Source organism: Alosa pseudoharengus, unplaced genomic scaffold, assembly GCF_046254945.1.
Source record: "Alosa pseudoharengus isolate Yale_2024_CS ecotype anadromous, Long Island Sound unplaced genomic scaffold, YU_APseudo_1.1 YU_APseudo_1.1_scf_12, whole genome shotgun sequence".
NCBI classification, from domain to species: Eukaryota; Metazoa; Chordata; class Actinopteri; order Clupeiformes; family Clupeidae; genus Alosa; species Alosa pseudoharengus.
In genome coordinates, this window is record NW_027468587.1 from 33,524,005 (window position 1) to 33,550,437 (window position 26,433).

The 26,433-nt window shown below is 41.3% G+C and overlaps 1 protein-coding gene and 3 non-coding genes across 5 annotated transcripts; all 4 read right to left on the bottom strand.

Annotated features, from left to right (window-relative positions):
• Positions 1-11,301: 11,301 nt before the first annotated feature.
• trnap-ugg (transfer RNA proline (anticodon UGG)) lies at positions 11,302-11,373 on the bottom strand. Its single transcript has one exon. It is a non-coding gene; the product is annotated as a tRNA-Pro (tRNA).
• A 317-nt stretch (positions 11,374-11,690) lies between these two features.
• trnap-agg (transfer RNA proline (anticodon AGG)) lies at positions 11,691-11,762 on the bottom strand. The gene has a single exon. It is a non-coding gene; the product is annotated as a tRNA-Pro (tRNA).
• Positions 11,763-12,274: 512 nt separating this feature from the next.
• trnap-agg (transfer RNA proline (anticodon AGG)) lies at positions 12,275-12,346 on the bottom strand. Its single transcript has one exon. It is a non-coding gene; the product is annotated as a tRNA-Pro (tRNA).
• A 228-nt stretch (positions 12,347-12,574) lies between these two features.
• nt5c3a (5'-nucleotidase, cytosolic IIIA) lies at positions 12,575-23,365 on the bottom strand. Of its 2 annotated transcripts, none has more exons than XM_076280934.1 (9): positions 23,170-23,365; positions 16,767-16,865; positions 16,354-16,423; positions 16,170-16,216; positions 15,937-16,022; positions 15,574-15,663; positions 14,837-14,999; positions 14,238-14,438; positions 12,575-13,742 (listed from the first exon to the last, which is right to left on the bottom strand). In XM_076280934.1, exons 1-9 carry the CDS (start codon positions 23,305-23,307, stop codon positions 13,641-13,643), a joined length of 996 nt encoding a protein of 331 aa, XP_076137049.1. In that variant the 5' UTR covers positions 23,308-23,365; the 3' UTR covers positions 12,575-13,640. The 2 variants fall into 2 exon arrangements, with proteins under 2 accessions (XP_076137049.1, XP_076137050.1); XM_076280935.1 differs by lacking the exon at positions 23,170-23,365 and adding an exon at positions 18,876-19,558.
• Positions 23,366-26,433: the final 3,068 nt, after the last annotated feature.

The following is a 26,433-nucleotide window of genomic DNA, read 5'->3' on the forward strand; positions in this document are numbered from 1 at the left end:
GAACGTCAGCATGATAAACTCTGGACTTGACAGACTACTTAGTCATCCATTACACACAGGGGATGAATGTGGGGGGCGAGTCAAACGCCACACAACGAAGCCAAACGGACCAGGCCAGCCTGTGATTCATGCTCTGCTGCCTCCCCAGCCTGGAACATGGGGGGGGCGGGTAGTACCGGTGGCGTTGTGGCGTTTTCTGGACTGAGCCAACGGTACATCCTCTCCAAACCATAGCCACCATGTCATTGACGGTAATGTGTGTGTGTGTATGTGGGGGGGGGTTATCGGATCAGACTACTGAGGACCTGCTGAGCTCACGGTCGCGGCTGCCGCTGGCTAGTGGACATTGTCTGCGCTGCTGCGACCACGCCAGAGACCTGCTGAGTCTTCCAACGGAGAACAATGACACACTTCCTGCTATCTAATGTTCCATTCCAACAGCAGGGGGGCACGGGGACCCAGTCAGCACGTAAAAGTGCACTCTCACTCGCCCACTAAATCTGTAGGCTATTCACCGTCACACCAGCAGGGAGTTAGTCATATGCAGACAGTATGCGGTGGGAGCTGTGCGCTGATTCAGAGCCATTTCTAAAACACGTGCTGTGCTCAGATCTCTTGTTGTAAAGCTTCTGATGCTGCTAAGCATATTTTGGAAACCCACCATGTCATGTGATGAGGATAGTGAGAAGAGGGCTAGCCTATGTGATTGAGCCACAATCACAATTTTGACCACAGACAGCAGACACACGTTACACTCGTCATGTGCTCCTTTTTCAGAGATTGTGACCGCACTGAACATGGTCAGGAATAAAGAGAGGGCACTTGGGGGGGGGCACATCTGTTGCTCCAAAACCGTGGGGGTGCAGAGGTCACAACAATCAAGCTCCCTTATGAAATTATTTAGCACCTAATAATTAGATCAATTATGTTAAATAAGTCATGTATGACTGCGATGCAACAGACCCTGAAATGAGCGTCCAATTGCGGCTTGACGGTTATTGAAAACTGTGTGACTGATTCAAATCAGACACACACACACACAAAGAAGGCAGAGCAAGGTCTACTTGAGAGGAGAGAAAAGAGAAGAGAAAAGAGAGAGGAGAAAGAGGTGAGAGAAGAGAGGAAGAAAGAGATGACTGAAAGATGAAAGGGCCGATACTCGCGAGTCCTCCCAGCAAATCTTAAGGACCAGGGTGACATTTCCTTTCCAGGAACCACTGTGGGACATCTCCATCTTCCCACAGGAGCCCATAAAGGCCTATTGATAAGCGCTTTCAGATATAACATCTGGAGTATATGTGGAGGTTTGTCAAACGGAGGTCCTACCCTTCGGATGATTCAGATATGATGCTAACCTGCGGACCTTATACTGACCTTATACGGACCTATGTGTGAACGACATACACGCACATTACAGAATCTCCGTGTGGTTGTCGAGTGAGGGGTGGGGGCTTGTAGAGTTCACAAGATACGAGATATGACGCAGAATATATGCGGCCGCTGCCTGTCACAGATGCTGTTTGTTTACAGAGTGTATGCATTATGTAGGCTAAAGAAGAAAAATCTATTGTGCTTAGGCTAATACTTGAAGTAGTCACGTAAGTGCGCACTTGAAATTGATCTACAGTAGTTGTATGTGTGCTTCGAATAAACACATTTATCTGTTTTCAGATAAAGGAAGAGAGGGGCGGGGGGGGGGGGGGGGCAAGAGAGTCTACCTACAGCATGTGGACAGTGTAACATTAACAACCACCTCGCTCATTACTGCCTATTACACTGCCTGGAAACACAAACGTTAACCAAACCATGTTGCTACTCGGATACATGTTAAACTCCTGCTGCAATGGGGCTGCAATGATTAGCCTACTGAAGGGAGTTCAACGTCCCAGTGATACACGCATCACTCCAGATAAACAGAGGTGAAAGTAAACAAGGGGCAGGAGGACAGGAGTTTTTTTTTATCTTTCTACAGAAAGAAATAAAAGAAAAGGATGAAAGAAAGAAAAAGGTTTTTGTCACTCAGAATACTGGAAACAGCACAGATCATCATAACATCAGCAGAGACGTAGTAGCCTATGAGGTAAATGGGACAAATGGCACAGAGTTGCACATCCGTCGGCCTTCACGGGGGTCATCATCACTCCCCATAATCACCGATGGGGTTCACAGATTTACAGACACCACCCCGGTCTCCAGCTGGTGTCTCTGGGTTGCTATGGTTACCACAGGGGAGTAGGAGGCTGTGCCTAGCAAACATGATGAATGTGACCCTACGCCACAGAGAAAATCAGATGGAGTGAGGGGAGGTGATGTCTGATTGAGCTTTGGCCTGTGAAAACTACTATGCTGTACCTTTTCTGTCAAACTGTAAAGAGATTGCAGACATCATTGTAGCCTATACATCACTGCAGTGCATTATTTCATAATGCATGACAATAACTCTGTTTCATACACATTTTACACAAAATGTAGGTTACTCAGCAAATTGTCCTACAAACTAGTTGCTTTAGTTAGTTAAGCTTCTAAAATCCTGCCTTCAGTAGGCCTATTGACTGAGATGACGCTTAGCCAATAACTATGGTGATTTCGTGAATATGACGGGTAAAAAAACTTTGCAGGCTGACCTTAACTTCTTCGAGCAATGTAGGTCTATGGATTATTAGAGAACAATAGCAGGCGGTGCTGATGCAAAAACCAACGGCTTCATAGGCTATCTGATGATTGACTTTGTTTCCGTATGTCTACAACTATTTACGTAAGTGACCAAATTAGCCTACATTAATATTTTTTGTTGTTTACAAGCGTAAACTGACAACATGGACAAAAACACTAGCTGTTGGCAACATTGGATTCTGGTAGGCTATGCTACCAAAGCCAATCTCAACGCTGGCTTAATCAACCTATTCGGGACAATTTCGAATCGCGTTGTCACATTAATATTATTTAGGCTAGCCCACGAAGACAGCATTGACCCTAGTATCATCGGGCTTTGAAAACGACTTGATAATGGATCAGACACACTGGGCTGTGTTACTTCCGAGTGTAGCCAGTTTAAAGTGATGAAACCAGGGAGATGCAAAACAACAGCGCATGGTGATCACTTTAAAAGAAAGCAATATATTCACGACCAAAACAAAACAGATACCATCACCGCGGTTCTACAACGTCCACAATGTTAATTTTTGATTAACTAACAACTTATTTCAACAGGCACTTTTCACCGTTAGAGTGACGTAGTCGCTAGCACCCTCGTAGGCTACGATACTTCCTGGGGCACACATGGTCCCCAACAACAATGAAAGACACGATGATGAAGCCTACTTGATTTTTATTTAGTTCCGAGTTACACTGTACAGCATCGGAAAACTACTGCTACTGAAATTACTACTTATTGTTCAAATAACATGTCGAAAGAAGAAAAAAATGGGAACAAAACATCATTATCCTATATCACCCACCCCATATCACATCTTCCTCCTTCTTCATCTCAAAGAGAGCCCTGAAAAATATTGTGACTGAAAACAGTTTGCGTGTCTAAGTTCAGCATTAGAGTAAAAAATCATCTGCGTCTAAGTTACTCACTGTTGTCAAGAGTGGTCTCATCTGTTCGCCACTTTCTTCTTCCATTTGTCCCGATCGTAGCGAGTTGTTCCGTTCTCTCTCCTCCGGCAAATTTGAATATAGCCTACTATCGAATTGCCACTTTTACGTGTCACAGCCGCTAACACGACAGACCGGCAATTTTACTTACGCTAACACGCATTAATCCCACCCGTTTCAGATAGACAGGTCGCATACGCCACAAAATTTACAACGAACCGTATTTGGTAACCAATAGTCTCACAGGAAATTACAAGGGGCGGGTATGTCACGCCCACACAGGAGTGGCTTCTTCTTCTGACAAAGAGCCAGGCAGCGTTGATGGTGTGTGTATCTAGGCATAGCCTATCCATGGAATCGGCATGCGATTTCTTATAGCCTATTAGTTATAGTTAGCTGTAAGCCTACACAGCACAATTTTATCAAAATCCTACAGCATAACTATTGGCTACATTAGCTAGGCCTATATGACCGCTCCATGGTGTTGCAACCTGTGCAAAGAAAATACGCACACTTCCAAATGATCACCATCCTTGGTTAGTCAGTGATTGTTTAACAATGCAATGCAACAAAATAATGCAGTTTAAAGTGCTTCAAATACAATGGAAAATAAAAGTATGTGGAATTATTAATGGATGTGGCATGTAGGCTATAATCTGCTAAACATTATTTTTTCAATGTGTGCCTTTGTGTGTGTGTGTGCTTGTGTGTATCTCTCTCTCTCCCCCTCCCTCTCTCCCTCCCTCTCCCCCTCTCTCTCTCTCTCTCTCTCTCTCTCTCTCTCTCTCTCTCACAGTGTGTGTGTGTATACAAACTTGTGTGCACTGATTCACTAAGCCAAGTCTGCAACAACAAAACATAGCCATACAGTACTTTGGTGACACCCATGCATACATGCAAGTGCTGCCATTATGCAGCGTTATTTATTTTGGTGATACTTCTGCCATTATGCAGAGGTCACTATGGACCACTATTCTTTATGTTTATATTTTAGTGTGTACATTCTATGTTACAGTGTGTATCGCATGTGTGTGTGTGTGTGTGTGTGTGTTTGTGTGTGTGTGTGTGTGTGTGTGTGTGTGTGTGTGTGAATGTTAAAAAAGCCACACAGATCAAGGCATAACTTAATCCTTAGAGCCTTAGAGCTAAACAAAAATATAAGTGAGACAGATGGAAGCATTGGTTACAGATATTGCCACAGGCCCGGTGCCGCAGGTTATCACAGCCATGGCGGTAGCTATATCTACCAACGCCACAATCACAAGTGCCATATTATACAACAATTCTACCAACTGATGGAATTTAAAGACATCAAATTGCATTTTCAATCCTTTTTTTTTTTATTATTTTTGTTCGTCCTCTGCCCCCAAAAATAATTTCAACCTTAATCTCAGTGTCTCCCATTTCTAAGCAACACATCACTTGAGAGTCAAGTTCAGTAAGAGAGGCTATGTGCTTGTGCTTGTAATTGTATTTGCTTGCTTGTCTACGTCATATGCTAAATTGAAATTTCACTCTACTCCATTTACTCCATGTTTTTACTAACTGACAAATGTGGCATTAAGAAATCTCTGAGCTATCACTATTAATGAATGGAATGTACATGGTCTCCAATCAGAAATTAATAATAGTTTGATTGGACCTAACTATTGTATAAAATGCACACATGCACACATTCAAAAGCTGTTGATGATTCCGAGGGTCATTATTATTGGAGGGGCAGGGGGAGGTATTATATCATATTCTTTTAGGCCCCAAAAATTATAGTTGATCCCCTGCTGGAGATATCATGCTGAGAGGTATAACCTAGTTAGGTCAAGCAAACCGGCAAGGTTGCAAATTTGTAAAGTAGAATGTGAAACATCAGAATCTCCTGCATACAAAATACCTTGGTATATTGCTTGATAAAAATTTCCCAAGCCTCCCAAAATATATTGAATAGTTTAATGCTGATTGGAGAAAACATGAACGTCTGTAAGTTTTGATGAACATTTTGTGTTCTCATATGACACACTTGAGAGTGAATGTTGATTTAAGGAAGGCTGACTTTATATATACAAAATGACCTTTTAAGACCGACAAGCACTCTTATTAAATTTCTCAGACTGGCAGTGATGCATGCTGCCTAATAATGTTAGTCTTTTTTGAGTGGTCAGCTGTCAAAGTAGCACCTTTGTGCTCCTAAGGAGCTTTATTAATTAGCTTACTCGTGGCATACGACTTTTGGCAATGGTATTTGTGTTCGCTCTCTTTGATCTTAAGGGACTTTCTCAAAACGTCATGCACCCCTTTGTTTCCAAATAACTGGGAGCATGAGTCCACCTACTAGAAGTTTAAAATGAAGTTGTATGACAACCTCAAGGAATAGTAAAAGTTTTTTAATATATTTCAAAATGATTATGTCTCCATTCTCCATGGCCCAATCCATGCTGTAGAATTCAATGACAGAGAGACATGTTAACACAATTTTGGCAATTAGTCATTTCACCCTGACCATGTCATTTATTGAATCTTAAATTGGTCTCTAAACTTTTCTTTTAAGATGACACTGAAGAGAGTGATAAAATAGTAACCTACAAACCAATATGGTGGAGTCTGAGTTTAATTTAAATGATTAGCAACACTTTCTGTTGACCTCAGGTTTTTTAATAATACCAACTGCATTGGTTTAGGCTGGCATGGTAGCATTTTTAAATTTATCTCAGGCAAACTTTTCCTCTGTTCTGTTTTGATAGTTGATTTTGCAGGTCACACATTGAGAGAGAGAGAGAGATGAGTATACTCATTAGCTGACAGATATGTTGACACAAAAAATAAGTCAATAGCCTACTCCAGTGTTTTTCAAACGTTTTTGTGCCACAGCACACTTTTGACACTTAAAATGTCCCACGGCACACTAACATCCTGTGTGAAGAAAAAATAAACATACTATAGCCTAAAATTTCAAATAATACACAGATATGGCCTTATTATGGCTTCTATGCAAGACCTGCTCAATAAAACAAGCGCCCTCTGTTTCATTTCTAGGTGACTATATCTAACTTAATTGTTGTTATGAACTGGATATGTGATAATTCTGTGAATACTGGATATGGGGCCCCCGTTGTACAATGCCTGCATACCACAAATAGTGCAATCATACAATCAATGAGAGCATGTGGTTATAAATTCTTTGATGCAACAGTTGCTTTTCTGGACCAGTGAGTGACATTTGGGTAATTTTCTGCGGCACACCTGATGATCTCTCACGGCACACTACTGTGCCCCGGCACAGTGGTTGAAAAACACTGGCCTACTCCATCTACATAATTAGCTGACATTATCTTGTGTCTTATAGGCTACAGTTAAATAGTTCATAACTCCTGTAAGTGGCCAGGGCTGTACATGGGCTACTGTGTCTACTCTAGACTGTAGGCCTATAGGCCTACTTATACTTCTCCCTATAGTGCTGAAAATTGTACCTGTGAGTAATGACAAACTTTACAGAGAAATTGGTTTTATAAAGGTGAAGTTGGTGTTCATTTCTATATCAATTTGAGCTGTTCAGAATGTTGTGAACTGCCAGTATAGCCTATATTTTGTAGGTACAAATGTAAACAAGCCTAAATAAAAATTCACTGATTTACAGCATCTTGTGAGTATTGTCATTAATCTAAAATACATAGGCATATTTAGTGTGTATAATTTTTTTATGTGTAGTATTGGCAAAGCAGGGCTCGCCCGGAATTTGAACCCAGGACCTTTCACCCTTAACATAGCCTACCCCTAGACCAACAATCTCTACAATAGTCTATGTCTAAACATTTGGGGAGGTTAGGCTACTCTTATTCTGAATTTATAGCCATCATTTCAAAACTTGGTTAAGCACTTTTGGAGAGTGAAACATTAAAGGCCATGGCAATCTAGTGGACCACTGTACAGAATTATAAAACTCTGCGCTGCAAAGCATCCTAAACATCTAGATAACTAACCAATGGTTCGTTACCTTGATAACTAATCAAGGAAATGTAATTACACTTTTTATTATTTGTATAGCAATACATGACATTTTTGCACTTGGTGTTTTTGACCTTGTTATAAGTGAAAATATTTTTGTTCTTTTGGCAAATCTTGCAAGTGAAATTGAATAGAAATTGAATTGAAACAAAAATGGAAATTAGGCCTACTAAATAAGCAAAACTGTCTTGCAAAATTAAATAAAACAAGAACATGTTCACTTTTAAAAGAGTAAACAATCATATAGCCTAGGCCATATAAATTCCTAGCCTATTTCCTTGATTTAAGGTTATTGATGTTAGGTCTACATTTTGAATTGTAGGAGTTTTTGCAGTGGTAGGCTTAATGGCATGGAAGGTAGGCTAAACGATGCCACGTCAAACCTTTACCTCATTTAGGCTTTTTTCATAGTGCTATCTTCTTAAGGACTTGACTGCCTTCTAGTGGTAATTCTACAGCGGTGCCGTTGGCAATCATTTAGCCTACTGAAGGCCTATGTATAGATCTTAACACTCATCCTGTAATATAATCAACAAACAGCTAATCTACAAAACTGCTATATGCAAAATGTTTAAAACCCAATACAATATCCCTGATAACTATGAGCACCAGGCAGGAGAGCTACACTATGGGGAACATCTTCCACGGCGGCACGTAGCGCAGGTCCGGCTGGTGCGTGGCAGGCATCCGAAACAGCTTATGGTCAAACTAGATGTACCGCAGAGCGGTACAAAATATGACCACCGCCCAGTCCAGCACATTTTTTCCACAAAAAGAAATCACGCTGAAAGGCCTATATGATTCTAACTGTCTCACTAAATTGCATTATCCACACTCAATTCTTGGTATCTGCTAGACAACAAGTACCAAAACATGATTAGTTCATAGATTTCACATGTAAAATTAATTTTATACAACCCCACCTCCATCTTGCCTGTTCATAATTCTGAGAAATTCTTGATTGTTTGTGTTATGTTATGTGTGTGGGTGTGTGTGTGTGAGTGTGTGTGTGTGTGTGTGTGTGTGTGTGTGTGTGTGTGTGTGTGTGTGCGTGCTTGTGTGTGTGCCTGCGTATGTGCCTGTGCATGCAAGCGTACATATGTCTACTGTGTGAGTATGTGTCATACGTATGATTACTGTGAATGTATGTGTGTGTGTGTGTGTATCTGTTTGTGCACATGTGTGCACATGAAATGGGTTAACATGACCCCTGGAGGCAAACATACGGAAAAAAATGGTCATCCTAGGCCCTACAGTTCTCAAGATATTCACAGAGAACTGTGTCTGCCCTACCCTCCTTTCGGGGGGTCCAGTCCAGCGGGGGGGCTACAGATCAAAACGAAAAAAGACGGTTCCATGCTATCCATGTGGGGGTACATGCCCACCAAGTTTTGTGTACCCCGGTCTTTCAGTGTCCCGGGAATCCTTGTTGGTGTACGTCACTAAATGAACACATAAATTATTTTATTGTAAGGCCCCCCATGAACGAAAGTACACAAAACTTGGCATGCATTCGGAGGGTGCCATAATGATCCTACACTTTTAATTTCGTGCAGTTTTGACCTTGTCAGCCAGAGATATTGTGATGAAAACACCTAATTTTTTGCTTTTTAATTTTTAACTAGGTGGCGCTATACATGAAATAAGTGGTAATGGGATGGGTTGACATGCCCCCTTAAGACCAACATACATAAAAAAGGTGGACCTCCTAGGCCCTACGGTTCTCGAGATATTCACAGAAAACTGTCTCCGGCCACCTACAGGCCAGTTGGTGTATAGTAACATAAATTAATTTATTGTGTGGCCCCCCATGAACGGAATTCCACAAAATTTGGCGTGCATACAGAGGGTGTCATAATGATCCTACACTTCCAATTTCGTGCAGTTTTGACTATGTTAGGTCACAGATACCTGTGATTACAACACCTCATTTTTACTTTTTTGTGTTTAACTAGGTGGTGCTATACATTAAATGAGTGGTTATGGAATGGGTTGACATGGCCCCTTGAGATCAACATACAAAAAAAATGGTCCTAATAAACCCTACGGTTTTCGAGATATTCACAGAAAACTGTGTCTGCCCTACCCTCCTTTCAGGGGTCCAGTCCAGCGGGGGGGCTACAGATCAAAACAGTCAGTGTCCCGGGACTCATTGACGGAAATTTGGGCATGCGAAAAAAGAAAAAAAAAGAAAAGAAATAAATTCTGACTAAACCTATATGACCGCCGCTTCGCTGCGCGGCGGTCATAATAACTACGAAGGAGAGAGGGGAACCGCAACACAAAACGACAAAAATATACTTTAACCTGATTAAATCCACTTAGGATATCTCACTGCGATCTTTCCAATTCTTTTTTATAGCGTATTTAAAATAATAAACCCAAATCAGAAAAAGTTGGGACGTTGTAAAATGCAAATAAAAACAGAATGTGATAATATACAAGTCTCGTAACCCCATATTTAGCAGCAAAAATGACATAGACAACAAATGTTGAAAATGAAAATTTGGACTATTTCATGGAAAATATATGTTCATTTTGAATTTGATGCCAGCAACACCTTTCAAAAAAAGTTGGGACAGGGAACCACTGTGCTGCTTCACCCCTTCATTTAACAACATTCTGTAAATGTTTAGGAACTGAGGAGACCAGTTGCTAGAGTTTTGAGAATTCCTGGCCGATATAGGATTGCAGTTGCTCAACTGTATGGGGTATTCTTAATCATGCTGTTTTTTATTCCATGATAATTTGACAGGTCTGGACTGTAGACAGGCCATTTTAGCACCTGGACTCTTCCTCTATGGAGAAATAGTCCTACTGTTTAAATATGTGCAGAATTCATTTTGCCATTGTTTTCCTGAAATATGCAAGGTCTTCCCTGGAAAAGACATTGCCTGGATGGCCGTATATGTTGCTCAAAACCTGTACATAATTCAGAATTGATTGTGCCTTGCCAGATATGTGCAACATGCCCATGCTAATGCACATCCAGATCGTCAAAGATGTTGGGTTTCAAACTGGGCACTAAAAGTTGGATAGGTTGGATACTTGACGATTCCATGATTTCCGAAAAGAATTGCAAATTTTGATTGTTCTAACCACAGGACCATTTTCTACTGATAAGACAGTGGTATTTTCTGTATCATGTCTAAATACAATTTAGACTGTTGCATGGTAAAGTTTACACTAGCATTTCTGAATCGATTATCAAACTGTGCACATGGACAATTGTTTTCAGAGGCTTTCAGAGGCTACGGACTGAACCATATTAGAAAAATAAAAGCAAATCACTTTAGGTTTCTTTGTAGAGATACAGAATCGGCTACACTCCGCTTAAGCCATAAGCCTTTCCTAGACTTTGGGAACATTCGCACACTGCGCAAGTAGCGCGACATACAGTAGTCGATCTAACTTGAACAGTTTACGACGCATGACGCAATCTGTGCGTCATGACCATTTCTGTCGGTGAACTCCGAAATGGTCAAGATAGACTAGACTTCCTATTACTTTGCCAATGCCAACCTGTCAGGTCTCAGTTTATCGGAACACTGCTGTAATGTATAGGCTTTTCAGTCATGTCCGATTCCATTACTTTACGATACGACCGACTCAGGGAATTTGACGTGTACTGTGGAGCAGTGTTATTGTCAAAGTAGGCGTACTTCCTAGTGTCATATTTCATTTCATCTCATACGGTTAAAACTCGGGCTCGTCCGGGATTTGAACCCGGGACCTCTCGCACCCAAAGCGAGAATCATACCCCTAGACCAACGAGCCGATATGGGGGTATATAACCAAATGTGGATATGAATTAGGCACTTATAGGCTACTGTAGTTTTTTTCGAATAGGCCTACAGCGCAGTTAATACCAGAGTGTTGAAAGTGGCTTGGTTACAGCCTACAGTGTTCCCCACACTTTCCAAAGATCGATAGTTCACAACGAATGTTTGTAATGTTAATAAGTCCTCAATACGTTTTACAGGCCTACATTGTCAAATATTCCCATTTATAAAGACCCCCATTATAACTGAAATGGCAAGAACTCTTGACTTATCCTGTAAGGTCTGTGTCATGCATAACAATGCGTAAAAGACGGGCTCGTCCGGGATTTGAACCCGGGACCTCTCGCACCCTAAGCGAGAATCATACCCCTAGACCAACGAGCCTATAGATAAAGCTAGAAATCATACATATGCAGTAACTCAAACGTATCAAATCTCATTCAGTCTTTCATGAGGACATACAATACAATTATGGAAATTTGGTACAAAAAGCCTGGAGCTAAATAATTTCTAATGGGGGTTAAACACGCCTAGTATTTTATAAAATGGGATAGGAATAGCCTAGTTAATGGAACAAGTTGTATGCCTATGTGGTTTTAATGTGTGCCACTGTGCCATTTTCGTTTTAGCTGAGCTCTACTATCCGGTGAACATTTCAGCGGCGGCGACCTGTCTATGCGTAAACACGACACTCCCATTGTGTAGGCTAGATCTATTCTAGATGAACCAATAATTATTGATGAAGGAACTTGCAATACTACGTTTGACATACCGCTACACAAATAATTGCAAAGTTCATTCATTGCTTGTAGGTCATTCATACACATACCCCACACTTGCTGGGTGTTTAGTTTCGCAGACGCACAATAAATACAAATCTAAATAGTTTAAAATTAGGGCTCGTCCGGGATTTGAACCCGGGACCTCTCGCACCCTAAGCGAGAATCATACCCCTAGACCAACGAGCCAATATGGTATCACATATTGGTATCATATTTCCAATATATGTGCCACGTCAAAACTTTTGGGACCCCTGCTTTTCCGAGTTCCTTCTTCCTTTCCTTTCCTTTCCAAGGACTTCGCTGCCATCTACAGGTGATTCAAGGTACTTACGATCTCTCCGTCAGCTACATGGCAATTCTGTGATGAGCAACTCAATTTCAAAGGTTTTCCAAATACAGCACTGACAGTCAGTGTCTCCTATATATTTTTTTATTGACAATTGAAACTTCTCACATGATATGCATTTAATAAAGGCAACATGCAATTGGTAGCAGCATACACTAATGCTTAATTCAAAAAGGGACTTTACAATGAGTGCAAATCAAAAACAAAGTTACACTGTTCCACCCCAAAGGTGAACATCTTGGAGGTAGTGTGCATTCTAAGTATCAGACATACACCGATAAAATGCATCTGGTGAAAGAAAGAAAGCCAAAAAAAAAAAGAGAGAATGAATCTCTTGAGCATGAATTGAAAATGAACAACAATGCCAACATTTTGCCTGTTTGTCAAACATTCGAGGGAATCTGTAACATACATTCTCTGATACTATCCTGGAGTGCATATTGTCCATCACAGGACACGTCAACATCCATGAGAACATAGATCAGAAAGCATGTGGCGGTGCACCTGACCATTTCTTATTCAATGACATGTTGTTTAAATGCACATCTTCTCCTCTCCTGCATCATTAGAAGATTCTGGTGGTAAAACACATGCAGGATCTGTCTGTGATATTTCCCTACACCTTAAACAACCCTTAATATACTGCATATCTACTCCCATAATAACATTACAATATAAAAATAAAACCAATGATAATAGCAATAGTAATAATAATGTGCAAATTGAACAAAGTTGATTGACAGACATGTTTTGGTTTTTGTTTGGCTGTTGTGTTGTGTTGTGTTGATCAACTATTGTGTACTCAGTCCAGTAATGACAACCAGAGAGACACAAACAGACCAGCAACTTATGGATGTTGAGCACTTTAAGAAAACAGTTCATGTAGTTGTCTTTAAAAAGAAAGCAAAGGAGAAAGGGGGCAAAGAGTGGACATAACAGAGGTCTTGACAAGATGGAGGATGGTGAGCCAGGGTGGGGTCAGATGGGGTTGCCGGGGGTAGAGGACTTCATCAAGGTGTTAGCTGATGTCCCAAAGCAATGGAAACGTGCCAAAGAGTTCAGAAGATTGGACTGATCTGGGTTAATTTAAAAAAAAAAAAAAAAACTTGACCACCCGGGTGCATGGCTGACCGTTCACAGAATCCTCTGGAGGATGGAATTGGGCACTTCTAGAGACTCGTCCTTCACCAGGACAATATCATAAGAGTCCATGTACTTCTCCAAACGCTCCTCCACCTGCAACGGCCACAAAAGGTTTATGTGAGCAAACTCAGACAGACAGACAGACAGACAGACAGACAGACAGACAGACAGACAGACAGACAGACAGACAGACAGACAGACAGACACTGTGCTCCTGGTCAATGAAAATACAATGTAGAGTTAGTTTGAGATTGGTGCTTGTTAAGGTTGGTGCATGCCAGGTGTTTTGCCTGGGGTGAAGAATCCAAAAACAGGCCAAGTAGGTAGGTGGAAAAAGGAAACCGCACTCAAAAGCTGATGCTTAAATAGTGTTGTATTAAAATAAGACAAAACAGTGTACAAGGCCTTAGATGGACAGAACTAAGGTACAGATGTTTGGGCTTCGCCCATCTTCAATGTGCCCAGTTAGAAAATACAGTACAATTCAACTAATACAGCCACAAAGCTCTCAATAGGTGGGTTTACATGCGTACATTGTGGTCAAGCTATTATGATAGATTAGTTATTAGTTATTAGTTGTGAGGTTACCTTGTCATTGAGGAAACCAATCTTGAGGATGTTCTCCACACTGGGCACACCATCGGCCATGTTCAGGTCACCAAGGGAGTCGCCCATCAAAATTATATTGCAGTTGTCCTTCAGCTGCTTGAAGTACTCAGTGTTCCGGAGTGCCCCGTCATGTTTGTTGTACACATGGATGAGCTCGCCTTTGAAGCCTTTGATGACTCCCTGTCACACACACACACACACATACACACACAAAGCGTTTTACTACAGGACACATGCATAACTGAACAAGCCGAGACACAATCGGCTACAACCAATTATGTGAAAAATTAAGCTTGAGAAATGGCCGCTGTTAAACACAGCGGTAGACAGGTAAGCATGGGTGCGTTTAGTCAATGCTAACACCCCGGGTCGATCAATCAAAGTCATCACAGTGTTGACTCATTGGCTATAAATGAGTAAACCCTAGTCTGTGGTTTTTGAATGGTTGTATGCTTAGTGATAGAATTGTCAATGTACCTAGTAGATTTTAATTTGCTCTTATTATTACCCCTACATTCTTACTATGGAAAAGCCCTTATTTATACAGCCTATGGTGTCTAGAATGTTAATGTCCTTACATTCTCATCAAAATCCATGAAGTTGGAGACCACTTTGACGTTGGCGTGGTAGACCCCAGCCTGGCGAATGATCTCCTCCAGCACATCGCCCAGGCCAGCCGAGAAGATGAACACGGGCACGTTGTGCTGCAGCAGCCGATCAAAGAACTGCTCATAGCCCTCCCTGCATGGAGGAACAGGACACTTAACCTAGCGCCAATCAAAGAACTGCTCATAGCCCTCCCTGCATGGAGGAACAGGACACTTAACCAAGCACTTTGTGATTCGGTTCACAGTTGAGCTCAGTTGACAATAAAAGTGCACTCTCCCTTCCATGCTCCAGAATCAACGTTTTGATTGGCTGGAATAGAGTGTAGGGCTTTGTTGATTGGCTGGAATAGAGTGTAGGGCTTTGTTGATTGGCTGGAATACAATGTAGGGCTTTGTACGAGGCACATTGTTTCTTTCCCGTTTACTGAGCAAGTCACTGAATTTCACAAAAAGTGTCCTAGGTGAGAGTCCCCAACTGCACTTTTAAACGTGCCTGTCCACCTACCAATAAACATCACTTTCATATTCAAAATGACACAGTACAAGAAAAAACACAACAATCTGCATGTGTTCGGACTCAGCAATAAAAGTTCAGGCCTCTTCTATCTATATCAAGCTAGGTCATAATATCTGATATTTGTACCATGAGCACTCTTGTACATTTGCTTTGTAGGATTAAATCTCTCAGACACTGAGTACGATCTTACCTGAGAGATGCATCGGACTCTCTCACCACCTCTGGGAGTTTGTCCTTCTGAAGCCTCTGCTCCACTAATAACGTGTGTGATTTAAAATACCTGCAAGCACAGCAACAGCAGGCATAGTGACAAGCGCTTATGTTCAGGTGTTTGTATATAGAAAGGGGGAAAAAGAGTTGAAATGTCTGTTTGTTTATGAGTACATCTACATCTACAACAGACAAAAATAGTGTGTGTGTGTGTGTGTGTGTGTGTGTGTGTGTGTGTGAGTGTGACTACCAATATACGAATTGCCTATGTGGAGGTCCTAACTTAGGGTAAGTTTGAGTGTATGTAAGCAGTACACTGTGCATATTTTTTGTGCAACCTCACCATTCGACCATGAATGGAAACTTCTCCTCAATAGTGAGGTGGGGGTCTATCTCAATGGGATAGTAGGTTTCTTTCAGCTGCAGCAACTACAAACAAAAGAAACAAATACCATATGTCAAAATGATTGTATAGCTAAGAGTTTTAAGTCCTTTTTGTTGAGTGAATGCTTAACAACATGCAACAACATTATATCTTTAGTTCAGGAAAAGCAAAAAATCGGAATGAAATCAAACCTTTTTGCGGCAATCCTCTGTGACAAGTTTGCAGTTATCGATAATATCTATGACAAAAAAAAACTATTTTATGACAAATGTATCATTGTTTCACAGATCATATTTAAAATCATCAGGGGAAAAATGCTGTTAAGCTATAACATTCAAATACTGTTAAATTAAACTTTAGGCTAGGTTAACTTACTATGACAAGTTGGGCAGCGTTTTCCATTGACTGCGAATTTACTTAACGTCATATCAAAATCTGTGATAATCTGAAAAAGATAGAAAATATTGATTTTTGTTTTGTAAAACAGCAAAAATATACTGCCATACCCAGGGTATCAGGGTAAACCAAAATATTGCAGTCCTACATACATACGCTATATATATATATATACGCCCATATACAGCCAAAAACAAACCAGCAGATGCCAGTGATTCATGCTACAATACAACACACTACATTTACATAGCACTACATTATCAGGATCGGAACAAAACAATGGCAATGAGCCTATGAGTTAATGCTCCAGTGAGAGCACAGCACAATATCCATAGGCAAGCAAATGTGCGTGAGATTTGGCTGTATTAGGATGTGTTAACTCCCATCCATACCTGCAGCTTAGGGGCTCCACCCTTAATCAAGTCGCAGATCACCTGCTCAACCCGCTCCGGGTCCTTTATGTGGACGGTGCTCTTCTCAAACTCCGGCATCTGAGAAAGAGAGAGAGAGAGAGAGAGAGAGAGAGAGAGAGAGAGAGAGAGAGAGAGAGAGAGAGAGAGAGAGAGAGAGAGAGAGAGAGAGAGAGAGATTTAGAGACGTCCCCTCCACAACCCAAAACACTGTCAACAAGTGATATAAAAATGACTCATAGATCACAAGGATTTGACTTGGCTTCATCTGAAATTCAAGTCACATTTTTAATGCTACACCAACATTCTATGGCAACCCCATTTTGCGATCGTTGTTCCCCTGGTGTGGCCCACCTATTTCAATCCATTTTTTTGAGCCCTTGTTGATGCTTTTACCACTTAAGTTACTTTATAACTTCTTCCTTATTTCAATACAGCAAAAAGAAACACTGAATTGTGACAGGAGATGTGTTGCAGACAGGCAGGCAAAACCCAAACCAGATGACCGAGACAACTTGCCAGCTGAGTCCCTTACGCACACAAACAACTTATTTTTGAAGCTGAAGAGGGGCAACAGCTGTGTACATGTCTAGCTGTCTTCTTATATAACAGTGACCCAAACAAGCTCCCCACCCCGTCTCACCCACCAGCAGCCATAGGCTAGAGAGAGACTTGAAGTGGAAAAGCGGCCGTGCAGTATCACTGTCAAAGTCTGCTCTTTACCCTGAAGACAGGAGTCCGACGCTTCTGCACATCAAAAGAGCAGCAACGTGACTGCAGCCCAGTAAAGGTAGAGTACTGTTCTCATTCTAGAATTAAGCTATAGGACACAAGAGATAGTGGGGATTGTAATGGAGGTCCCTATGGTTGTGATTCCGCCTTTGACACAACACAATTGGAAACATGTTATCTTTTTAACTTACTGTGATTGATTTATCAATGACTTGAGCATTTCTTTGAGCTTTAAGTGTAGGTCTTTGATGTGGCAATGCTTGATCAAGGCTAACTTACACAATCCTTTGTATACAGTATACAAAGATGTGGAATGTTGAACCGTCAAAAAACTTTCAGTTTTACATTACAGGTGGTTGCTATGGACACCTCTACTTTTTAAGAGGCGACGTGAAAGAGCAAGCTTGGCCACATTTTGCCAACCGTGGCAGAAGTTGTGGCAGAATCGCAACGACTGATAAGAAAGGACATCCCTGCTGAGTGACCACAGAGACCTGACTTAAAAATACCAATCCTACCCAGTACGGTCCCCAACATACCACCCCGTAAGAAGATCAGGCATATTTTTAAGGCTGCTAATGCAAGCGCAACCTTGACACGGAGTGTGTGTGTGTGTGTTTCTTTTGGGTGGTGACGGGTGGCGGTGGTAATTAAACCCCTGATAAACAGACAATTCATGGCAGAAATCCACAGCGTCATGGTTTCTGGTTCCCACAGCGAAAACCTGTCTAGTTGAAATTTATAACCATAAGACACTAATGTTGGGCTGCTCCAACATAAAAAAATGGCCAGAAAACATCATAAAATAGTCAATGCAATCCCTGAGCAAGGTCAGATCTGGTGCTGAGATGGGTGGAATGAGACCTGGGGAGGGGGTGGGGGTGGGGTGTCTCCCTGGCTTGATCCACTTTCCCACACCCTTTTTTATGTAACACATCTTTAAATTGCATAACTGGTTTTGATCTACACATGAAAATAAAAAAAAACACACACACATTTTTGATCCCAACACGAATCCATATCCACACACACACACACACACACACACACACACACACACACACACACACACACACACACACACACACAATAAGAAACTGACACGTTGAAACACCCCGACTAATACTCAGCCCATTATGTCTACAACTACTAATCTACAACTAAGAAATAACATGACCGATCTTTGAGGCATTATCAGCTGTGTGATAACACTGAATGGATCCTAAAGTCATCCCATACTGCATATATTTAGCCTATAACAGACAAACCAAGAGAAAACACATATAAGCATGAACAAGTTCACACATGGTAATGTAATGTCTCACTCCCTATGTCTGCAGCACAAAGATATGGCCTTACCTCTCGTTTGAGTCTTCAGGACGTTGCACAAAAAAGCGAAGAGGGAAGAAAATTCTGTCGGTCATGCTCAGGCTTATATAGCGCTGGCTCATAGGGGGCGTCGCCAAAAATAGATTAGCCTCATGGCCCCCACCCCTTCTAAGGGGCCTCAGACAAACACAAACACAAACGTACACACTCACACACACACACGCTTGATGCGTTACAGGCACACATCAGACAAGCATACTTGCAGTCAAGGAAACTGCTATGAATGCATGGGTCATAAATCTTCTCTCTCTCTCCCCCTCTCTCACTTCCATTAAGGACATGCTAATTTTTCTTTTGAGAAAGTTGTAGAACAAGGTCAGTGAGGCAGAGGTGATTGCTACAGCCTGTGGAGATACTGCACCAATCACAAATCTAACCTTTCCCCTTTAACCCCAAGAGAGGTCACTAATAGATCCTATCTGTATTGATATACACACACACCCATCCACACACACGCGCACGCACACATGCTGACCACACAGATTACAAAACACACTGACCCCCACCACACACTGCTGTGTAGGCACAGAGTATAGACATGACTATGGAATGTCAGAGGTCAAAAGGTGAGCATATGCTCTGTGTACATTCTTCCAACCAGTCCCTTTGATTGCTTTTTTACTGAACTATAAGGGGTTTGGGGTCAGTGGCATTCTAAACATAATTCAAAGAACACATAGACATGCTAACTGACTTTCCTCCAGTTTCTGAAAACAGTCCGAAACGTTCAGATCTGTATTTGTTTTGCCTGAGTAAGAAGTAGGTCATTGGCATGGCTTCCATGGGTGTGCTGTGTCAGGGTTGGGCGTGTAAAACGGCCCGCAAATATGCTGGAGACTTGAGCACCCCTTCCAAACGAATTCCTTTCCCTCCGTGAACCTCTTGTGTGAGCATGCAGCAGTGCTGACATGCGCAGAAGAATCCCAGCCAAGAATCAGCAAAGCAACAAAACAAGGCCATCACACCACGCAAGTAATACATGTACGCTCCTGCAACAAAAGATGACACTTAACTACGGCCAGCTGAAAAGCAGCAAGCTAGAAAAAGAAGGATGAGGTACCAGAGAGTTCTATTTTTCTACTGTCCCCCTAGATTTTTGCAAGTATACCAAGTCCCTTCTGAAAATGGTGTAAATCAGAATAATATGAAAATAAATTATTCAGACAGGCCTTCACTTTAACATGTCTGTGCTCTGTAAATGACTCAACATGTCCATAGGAATGCGTCCCTCTACTCAGCTGCTGACCATCTCAGTTTCTGTTCAGTGTTCTTAAAGTATTGAGTGACTATGATTTGCATTATCTGTGAGGACAAGATCTGTTCTTTGGAATCTTAATAGCAATGATTAGAGTGGCATTTTGCCCTATGGTCTAGTCTGTGTGACTAGGCGCACCCTTTCCCTTAGACATCAGATTTCTCAGGTCTAGTGAGAGACGAGAGACCGTGGTGAATCGGTTTGTGAAGCCATACTCTCTCCATCTGAAGATGCAACAATACAGTTTGAGGGAGAAAATGACCATCACCCCAGACTAGGGGTGTAATGGTACACGTTTTCCTACTAAACTGTTTAGGTACATGACGTTAGATTCAATACAGATGTGTACCGAATGTACCAAACAGTCTTTAACAGTAACAATCGGTAGGCTTTTTTGCTTGAGGACCATGTTTTAAATTCGAGTGCCCACACAAAGGCAGAGCATATGTCAGTTTAGTCAATTAACATCAAAACATTTGTCGACACCTCTTCCTATACTATTCCCATTGCGCATCAGCAATATTGTATACATTATTAGGTTAGCAGTACCTACAGGCTTACTGTACCGAAAATGAACCGAACCATGACTTCAAAACTGGGGTAGGCTAGACACCGAACTGTGATTTTTGTGTACCGTTACCGTCCTACCCCAGACGGGAAATGAAGTCCAGAATCAGCAAAACTTCAATGAGACAAGACAGTTACAATAGATTTACAATCTATAAACTCTTCTAACAAAAGACCAGATGACGTATAAACACAGAAAAAGTCAGAAACACGTGCACAGGCATGTGCACAGACGGGTGGGAGGTCAGAGGGTTTGTGACACTAAGCCCAACGCTTGCTGCACTGCAGCTGCAATACTTTCAACACTCACAGAACAGAACGTCAGAGTGATCGCTTTGAGTGTTTAGTTGCCACTGACCACTGACACTGGGCCAATCTCATTAAATAATGCAGTTCATGTTGTGCCAATGCCTGCCAACGGACGCACGTTAGCAACTACAAAGGAGATACTGTGGCACAGGCCCATTGCCCGAGTTTACAGAAAACAGACTGGTCTCTGAAGTCACAACTTTCAACAGACGCCTTCCCCTCTAATCTGGAGGTGTTGGGCAAACGGCTTGAGTTGCCACCCCTGCACAGGAAGTAGAAATGTCCTCACTACCCCAGCTACTCAAACAAGGTCAAGTTGCACTGTTCAACCCAACCAACCAGCTGCTATGGCAAATGTATTGGTGCACCTGAGTAGCTACAAAGACATACACATCCAACTGTCTACTGTCAGCATGTGACACTGGGGAGTTTAGTTGTCTTTTGTGTCTCTGGTTGCATTTAGTACTGAGACCAATTAATAATAACATTGCAATGAGCCTTTCCATGGTCTGCTTGGTAGCGTTAGCTCAGGCTAATTTATGCCCAAGATCTGCTAAGTAGTAATACCACCCCCCCCCCCCCCTTCCCAATAGATTACATGTGTGACGCAAACACCAGTTATCCCAAACCAGTGTGAACCAGACAGCAAAGGAGGCAAGCAAATGTAAGGTAAGATAATCTGTAACATTTGCGGTCAGAACAATATTTATATTGTGTCGAAGCATAGAGTAATCCACAATGATGCCATTCATTTAGAAGTCATTAATTATAAGGTTCAACTCAAAAGGATTAACCAATTTCCAAATATTAAACATGTCTATGGCTTGCACGAACCTGGTGGGTGCAAACAAACAGAAATTAAAAAAATAACACGACTACTATAAATAATGCGGTTACTATTAATAAACTCATGAATAAATTAATGAACTTTTGGATAGAAGATGCTTATTATACTATGTAATAATATACATATGATATGGGTCTGGGACTGCCATCTAGCGGTTAATGTTAAGCAGTTGTATTGGTAACTGGTGCATGTTCTTATTGCCATTAATATTCACTTTAAAGCAGCACAAGAACAGCACATTATAGCACAATATTTTCCTTCTATATTTGAAACATTAGGCTACCACTTGAGAATACAATAATTAACAATATTGGAGGACTGCTAAAAGTTGTTATTGGGATGAATTACCTTTGGGATATGTCGCATGGTAATGTCAACAAAATCATACGTTCCAAATTACGCCCTTCTCTACTCTACCCAACAATGCCTGCTTGGTCATGGGTTAGTTATGACGATGGGTGACGCAAGAAGTGGTGACTGGGGACCTTAGCAGCCACTTACAGCATGGGGTTTCATGCTGCGCTCCGCATATCTGTCTGGACGTAATGAATGCATTATTTTACTGTCTCCACAATGCATGTTTGCTTTGTGCAAATGTCCAGATTGCATCACAATCAGCCAGATCTACGCAGCGGTGTGCGAAGTCGGATGAGGCTAACGATAGAGCAGGAAGCACTGTTGACAGTTCACCTGGTATAAAGTTGAGAAATCAGTGGGATCACTGTGACAACTTTCATTGGTTCTCTTTAAACATGGTTAGTTTTATTGACATAATTAGCATGTTGGGCTCGTATCATGCCGTAAACAAGCTCAGAACAACCTTCTTCACTGTCTAACGTTGAAGAAACAATTCCCAACAGCCAACTTTCTGGTAGTTCCCCTGCCTTTAGATGACAATTCCGACAATAACATGGTTATGGCTGAATCCATGTCTGGAGGCCAGGCGAAAACAATCTCCAGTAAAACTTGTTGGGTTAGATGGATGAGGTCCACCAGCATTAAGGAGGGTCGCATATCTTGCATAACTGAGGACTGCCTGCCTGGAGGTAGTTAGCTAGCTCATGTTACTAAATGTACCAGTAGAAACAAAACCGTCCATCTTTACAGACGAGACTAAGCATAAGCATTCTTAACCAGCAACACAATTTTGTTGTAGTTTTACATTGAAAAATGACCATCGCACATGAATCTTCCTGATAGCGTGTGACCTCTAAACGCTGCTATTTTTACGAAAGGCCGCGGCTGCGCACTAGTCACGTCACAAAAATGAGTAGGGGCCAACCCACCATTTCGATTATCTTCGTTTTCTTCCCAGCTCTGTTCTTCCTGGTAAAAATATATTGCGCCAAAACCACACCACCAAACAGAGCGCACATGCTGGCGCTGGCCACGGCCCCAACTTTGACCATGGCGTTTTTATCCATGATGTGACTTGCTTCCCAAAACCCAACGACAGCCGGCTCCGTTCATGTCAACATGGTCCCTCCTACCTCAGGCTTGTTCAGTGGCTAAATGAACCGCACGCGCGCCCACGTTCTCGTCTGGCGGTACCAATTGATTCTCACAAAAGGGGTGCTTTTCATTAAAGGTGTCAGCAGATACGTGTGCCTAGCTTGGATGTCTGTGTGTAATCATTTATTTACGATTTTAACAATTATCATTTTGTCGCAAATTGTTCATAATAAAAATATTGTTAGCTGTTTAGAATCTCCCAGTTGTCATTACCTGCGAATGGTATGAACTCCAATGACAGCTACCATGGAAACGTATACAAACAAAACGGTCTCTGTCACTCTGGTCTCTGGTATGGACTCTGGTATGCTTTTATCCAAATTTACATGCTTTTATCCAAATTGACATGCTTTTATCTAAATTTACACAAAGAAGACATTTATTTCTGTATTTCTACATCAGCTGTTGTGGGCAGAAAACCTAGAGTAGCACTCCTATCCTCTAGTAATATTGACAGATGCAGTAGGGTCTCCTCTGCACTGTAGCCAGGGAGATTTGAGGCGGAGCTTTGCTGTAGCCCTTGGTGTAAATTTGGATAAAAGCAAGTGCTAAACATAGACTGTAAAAAATGTCATTGCTTTTTGAGGATCCCCAAACTAGAATTGAGCAGTAGGTAAATCATTCCACCTATGAGGGATCACAGCAGAAAAGACTCTTGACCAGACTTGGAATTTCACCATTTTAGGGGCAAGGCCACTTGGCCTTCAGTTGGGCATAGTTGGTGGGGGCACAAAGGCCACATGTCAGGGCACCAAGGCCAAAGTTAAGTATACAGTAGTAGGCTATAAAAATGATCAAATTTGTATTTAGCCTATTCACAGCAGTAGACCTGCATCATGAAACATTACAAAAACATGAAACGTGACATATTACATAACTGTAAATCATCTGGGGCCGTATTCACAAAGCCTTTTATCTTACCACTAGGAGTACTCCTAAATCGCACTAAAAGATTTTAGCTAGGAGTTTTCTCTTAAAGGTTATTCACAAAGCCTTTCAGACCTACTCTTAGTAAGGAAAAAGGACAACTCCTAAACCAAAGATTCTAGAACAGAGCTCTGATTCTTTTAGTGCGATTTAGGAGTACTCCTAGTGGTAAGATAAAAGGCTTTGTGATGTAATATGTCATGTTTCATGTGTGTGTGTGTTTATGTGTCTGCATTCATGTGGGGGGGTGTTTGTGCATGTGTGTGTTTGTGTGTGTGTGTGTGTGTGCTTGCCTGTCTGTATGTGTTTATGTGTGTGTGTCCTTGCCTGTCTGTATGTGTGCGACTGTGCGTGCGTGCGTGTGTGTGTGTGTGTGCACATGTGTGTGTGTGTGCGTGTGTGAACGTACGCGTGCATGTACTTTATGTGTGCAAATCACAAATGAGTGGGTATGGGTTAGGTTCATGCGGGCTCTTGAGACTAACATACCATAAATATTTTGTCATCTTGGGTGCAACGGTTCAGGTAGGGCTAGTTATTTAGGGGAGTGGCCACCAAGTTTCATGTTCCCTGGTGTTTCAGTAACCCGGGAATCACTGACCAAAATTGATGACGGTAAAATAAAAAAAATAATTTCTTTTTTATATTTTATGTTTTTATATTTGTTGTCCTGATTCTTCCTGTGGATCATAGTTGGACTGAGGAAGCAATAATTTCATCGCTAGTTTTTCATAATTACTATTTCAATTGTTTCATATCAAAATTCACTACTTAATTATGTGTTTTATGTAGTTTGTCGAGGACTGGTTCAGACACGTCACATCCATAAAGTGAAACCGTCACATCCATAACGCCAGTTTTTCCTACATAATGCATTACGAAAATGACGCATAGTTTCAAAAACACACTTTTTGTGTTCATTCAAGTCTCCTTCATGGTACATATATCATAGTTTCGGCAGTTTCCTTCAAAATTCACAGAGTTTGTAGAAAACCTGTAATCTCTCAAATGTGTCCATTTCATGTCACATCCATAACGCTGATAAAATGCCTTGTATTCTTAGGATGAAATTGATTATATGAAATTTGAGGATTTCTCAGTATTCAGAGGACAGAGATTGCATTAAAAGTTATGCAAATGAATTCACTGATATTAATTTTGCCCCCACTCTAAGGCATTTTGTTTACCAATATGAGTCCAATTGTCACATCCATAACGCTGGAACTGCCCTATATCTATCTATCTATATCCTCTGGTTTTAATATTTACCGATATCTAGGCAATATTTGTACATTTATTTTGTTTTTGGCTTGTTATGAAATCATGTAGAACAATTTACACACGTTTTGAAACCTAAAGACCAAAGTTGTAGACATGAATGCAAATTTAAAACCGGAATACTCGGGAATGGCTGACTGCACAGGGGACTGCTTTACACCTTTGTGTTCAGTAAGTTCTGCTGTTTATTCTGATATATGGTTTGTCATGTGTTGAACGATGGGTTCATGAAGTATTCCACCGAGATGAATGGGTAGGGAGATGGACGCAGAACCTTACATAGAAGTTATGATTAAATTTAATAATATTATTTACTTTTCTCGTGAACCGTTCACCACAGCAATTAGTGGCTAACATCGTTTAAAAGCTGAGAAAAATCTCTTTCATATATGATACATGTGTGATGAGTAGGCTACTTCGCGATCGCAAGCATTTCAACTGAGAAGAATTGGTGAATTTGGGGGCACCAAGGCCACAGTGGCCTGTAAACCTTTGATTTTCAAAAGGGGCATCACGGCCAACGCAAGGGGCAACGACCAAAAGAAACTGAATCTTCATTTTATGTTTTATTTTGTAGCCTATATTTTTTCTTTTGATCAGCTTCATGAATTTGTAAGTCAATTTGAATAAAAGCCCTGCTAAATACCTGACCTTATCTTATTGAACCTCACTTGTGGCAGTTTGGATAGACAGATTTTTTCTTTCAAATGAATAAATGTACAAATATGACACTATGAGAAATAAAGATGTAAAGGTTGTGCGAATGTCTGAATTTCATGGGTTGAAGTGTTTTATGTGGCAACAGGTGAAATGAGGGGAAAGGACTAAATATT

Bases quoted from the DNA above. Each gene is read 5' to 3' on its own strand.
- nt5c3a (XM_076280934.1), bottom strand. From the start codon at position 23,307: ATGGATAAAAACGCCATGGTCAAAGTTGGGGCCGTGGCCAGCGCCAGC. The intron at 15,664-15,936 runs GTGAGGTTGCAC...CTGTGCTTGCAG, and splicing joins TTTCCATTCATGGTCGAATG to GTATTTTAAATCACACACGT. The intron at 15,000-15,573 runs GTAAGATCGTAC...TCCTCCATGCAG, and splicing joins GAGTCCGATGCATCTCTCAG to GGAGGGCTATGAGCAGTTCT.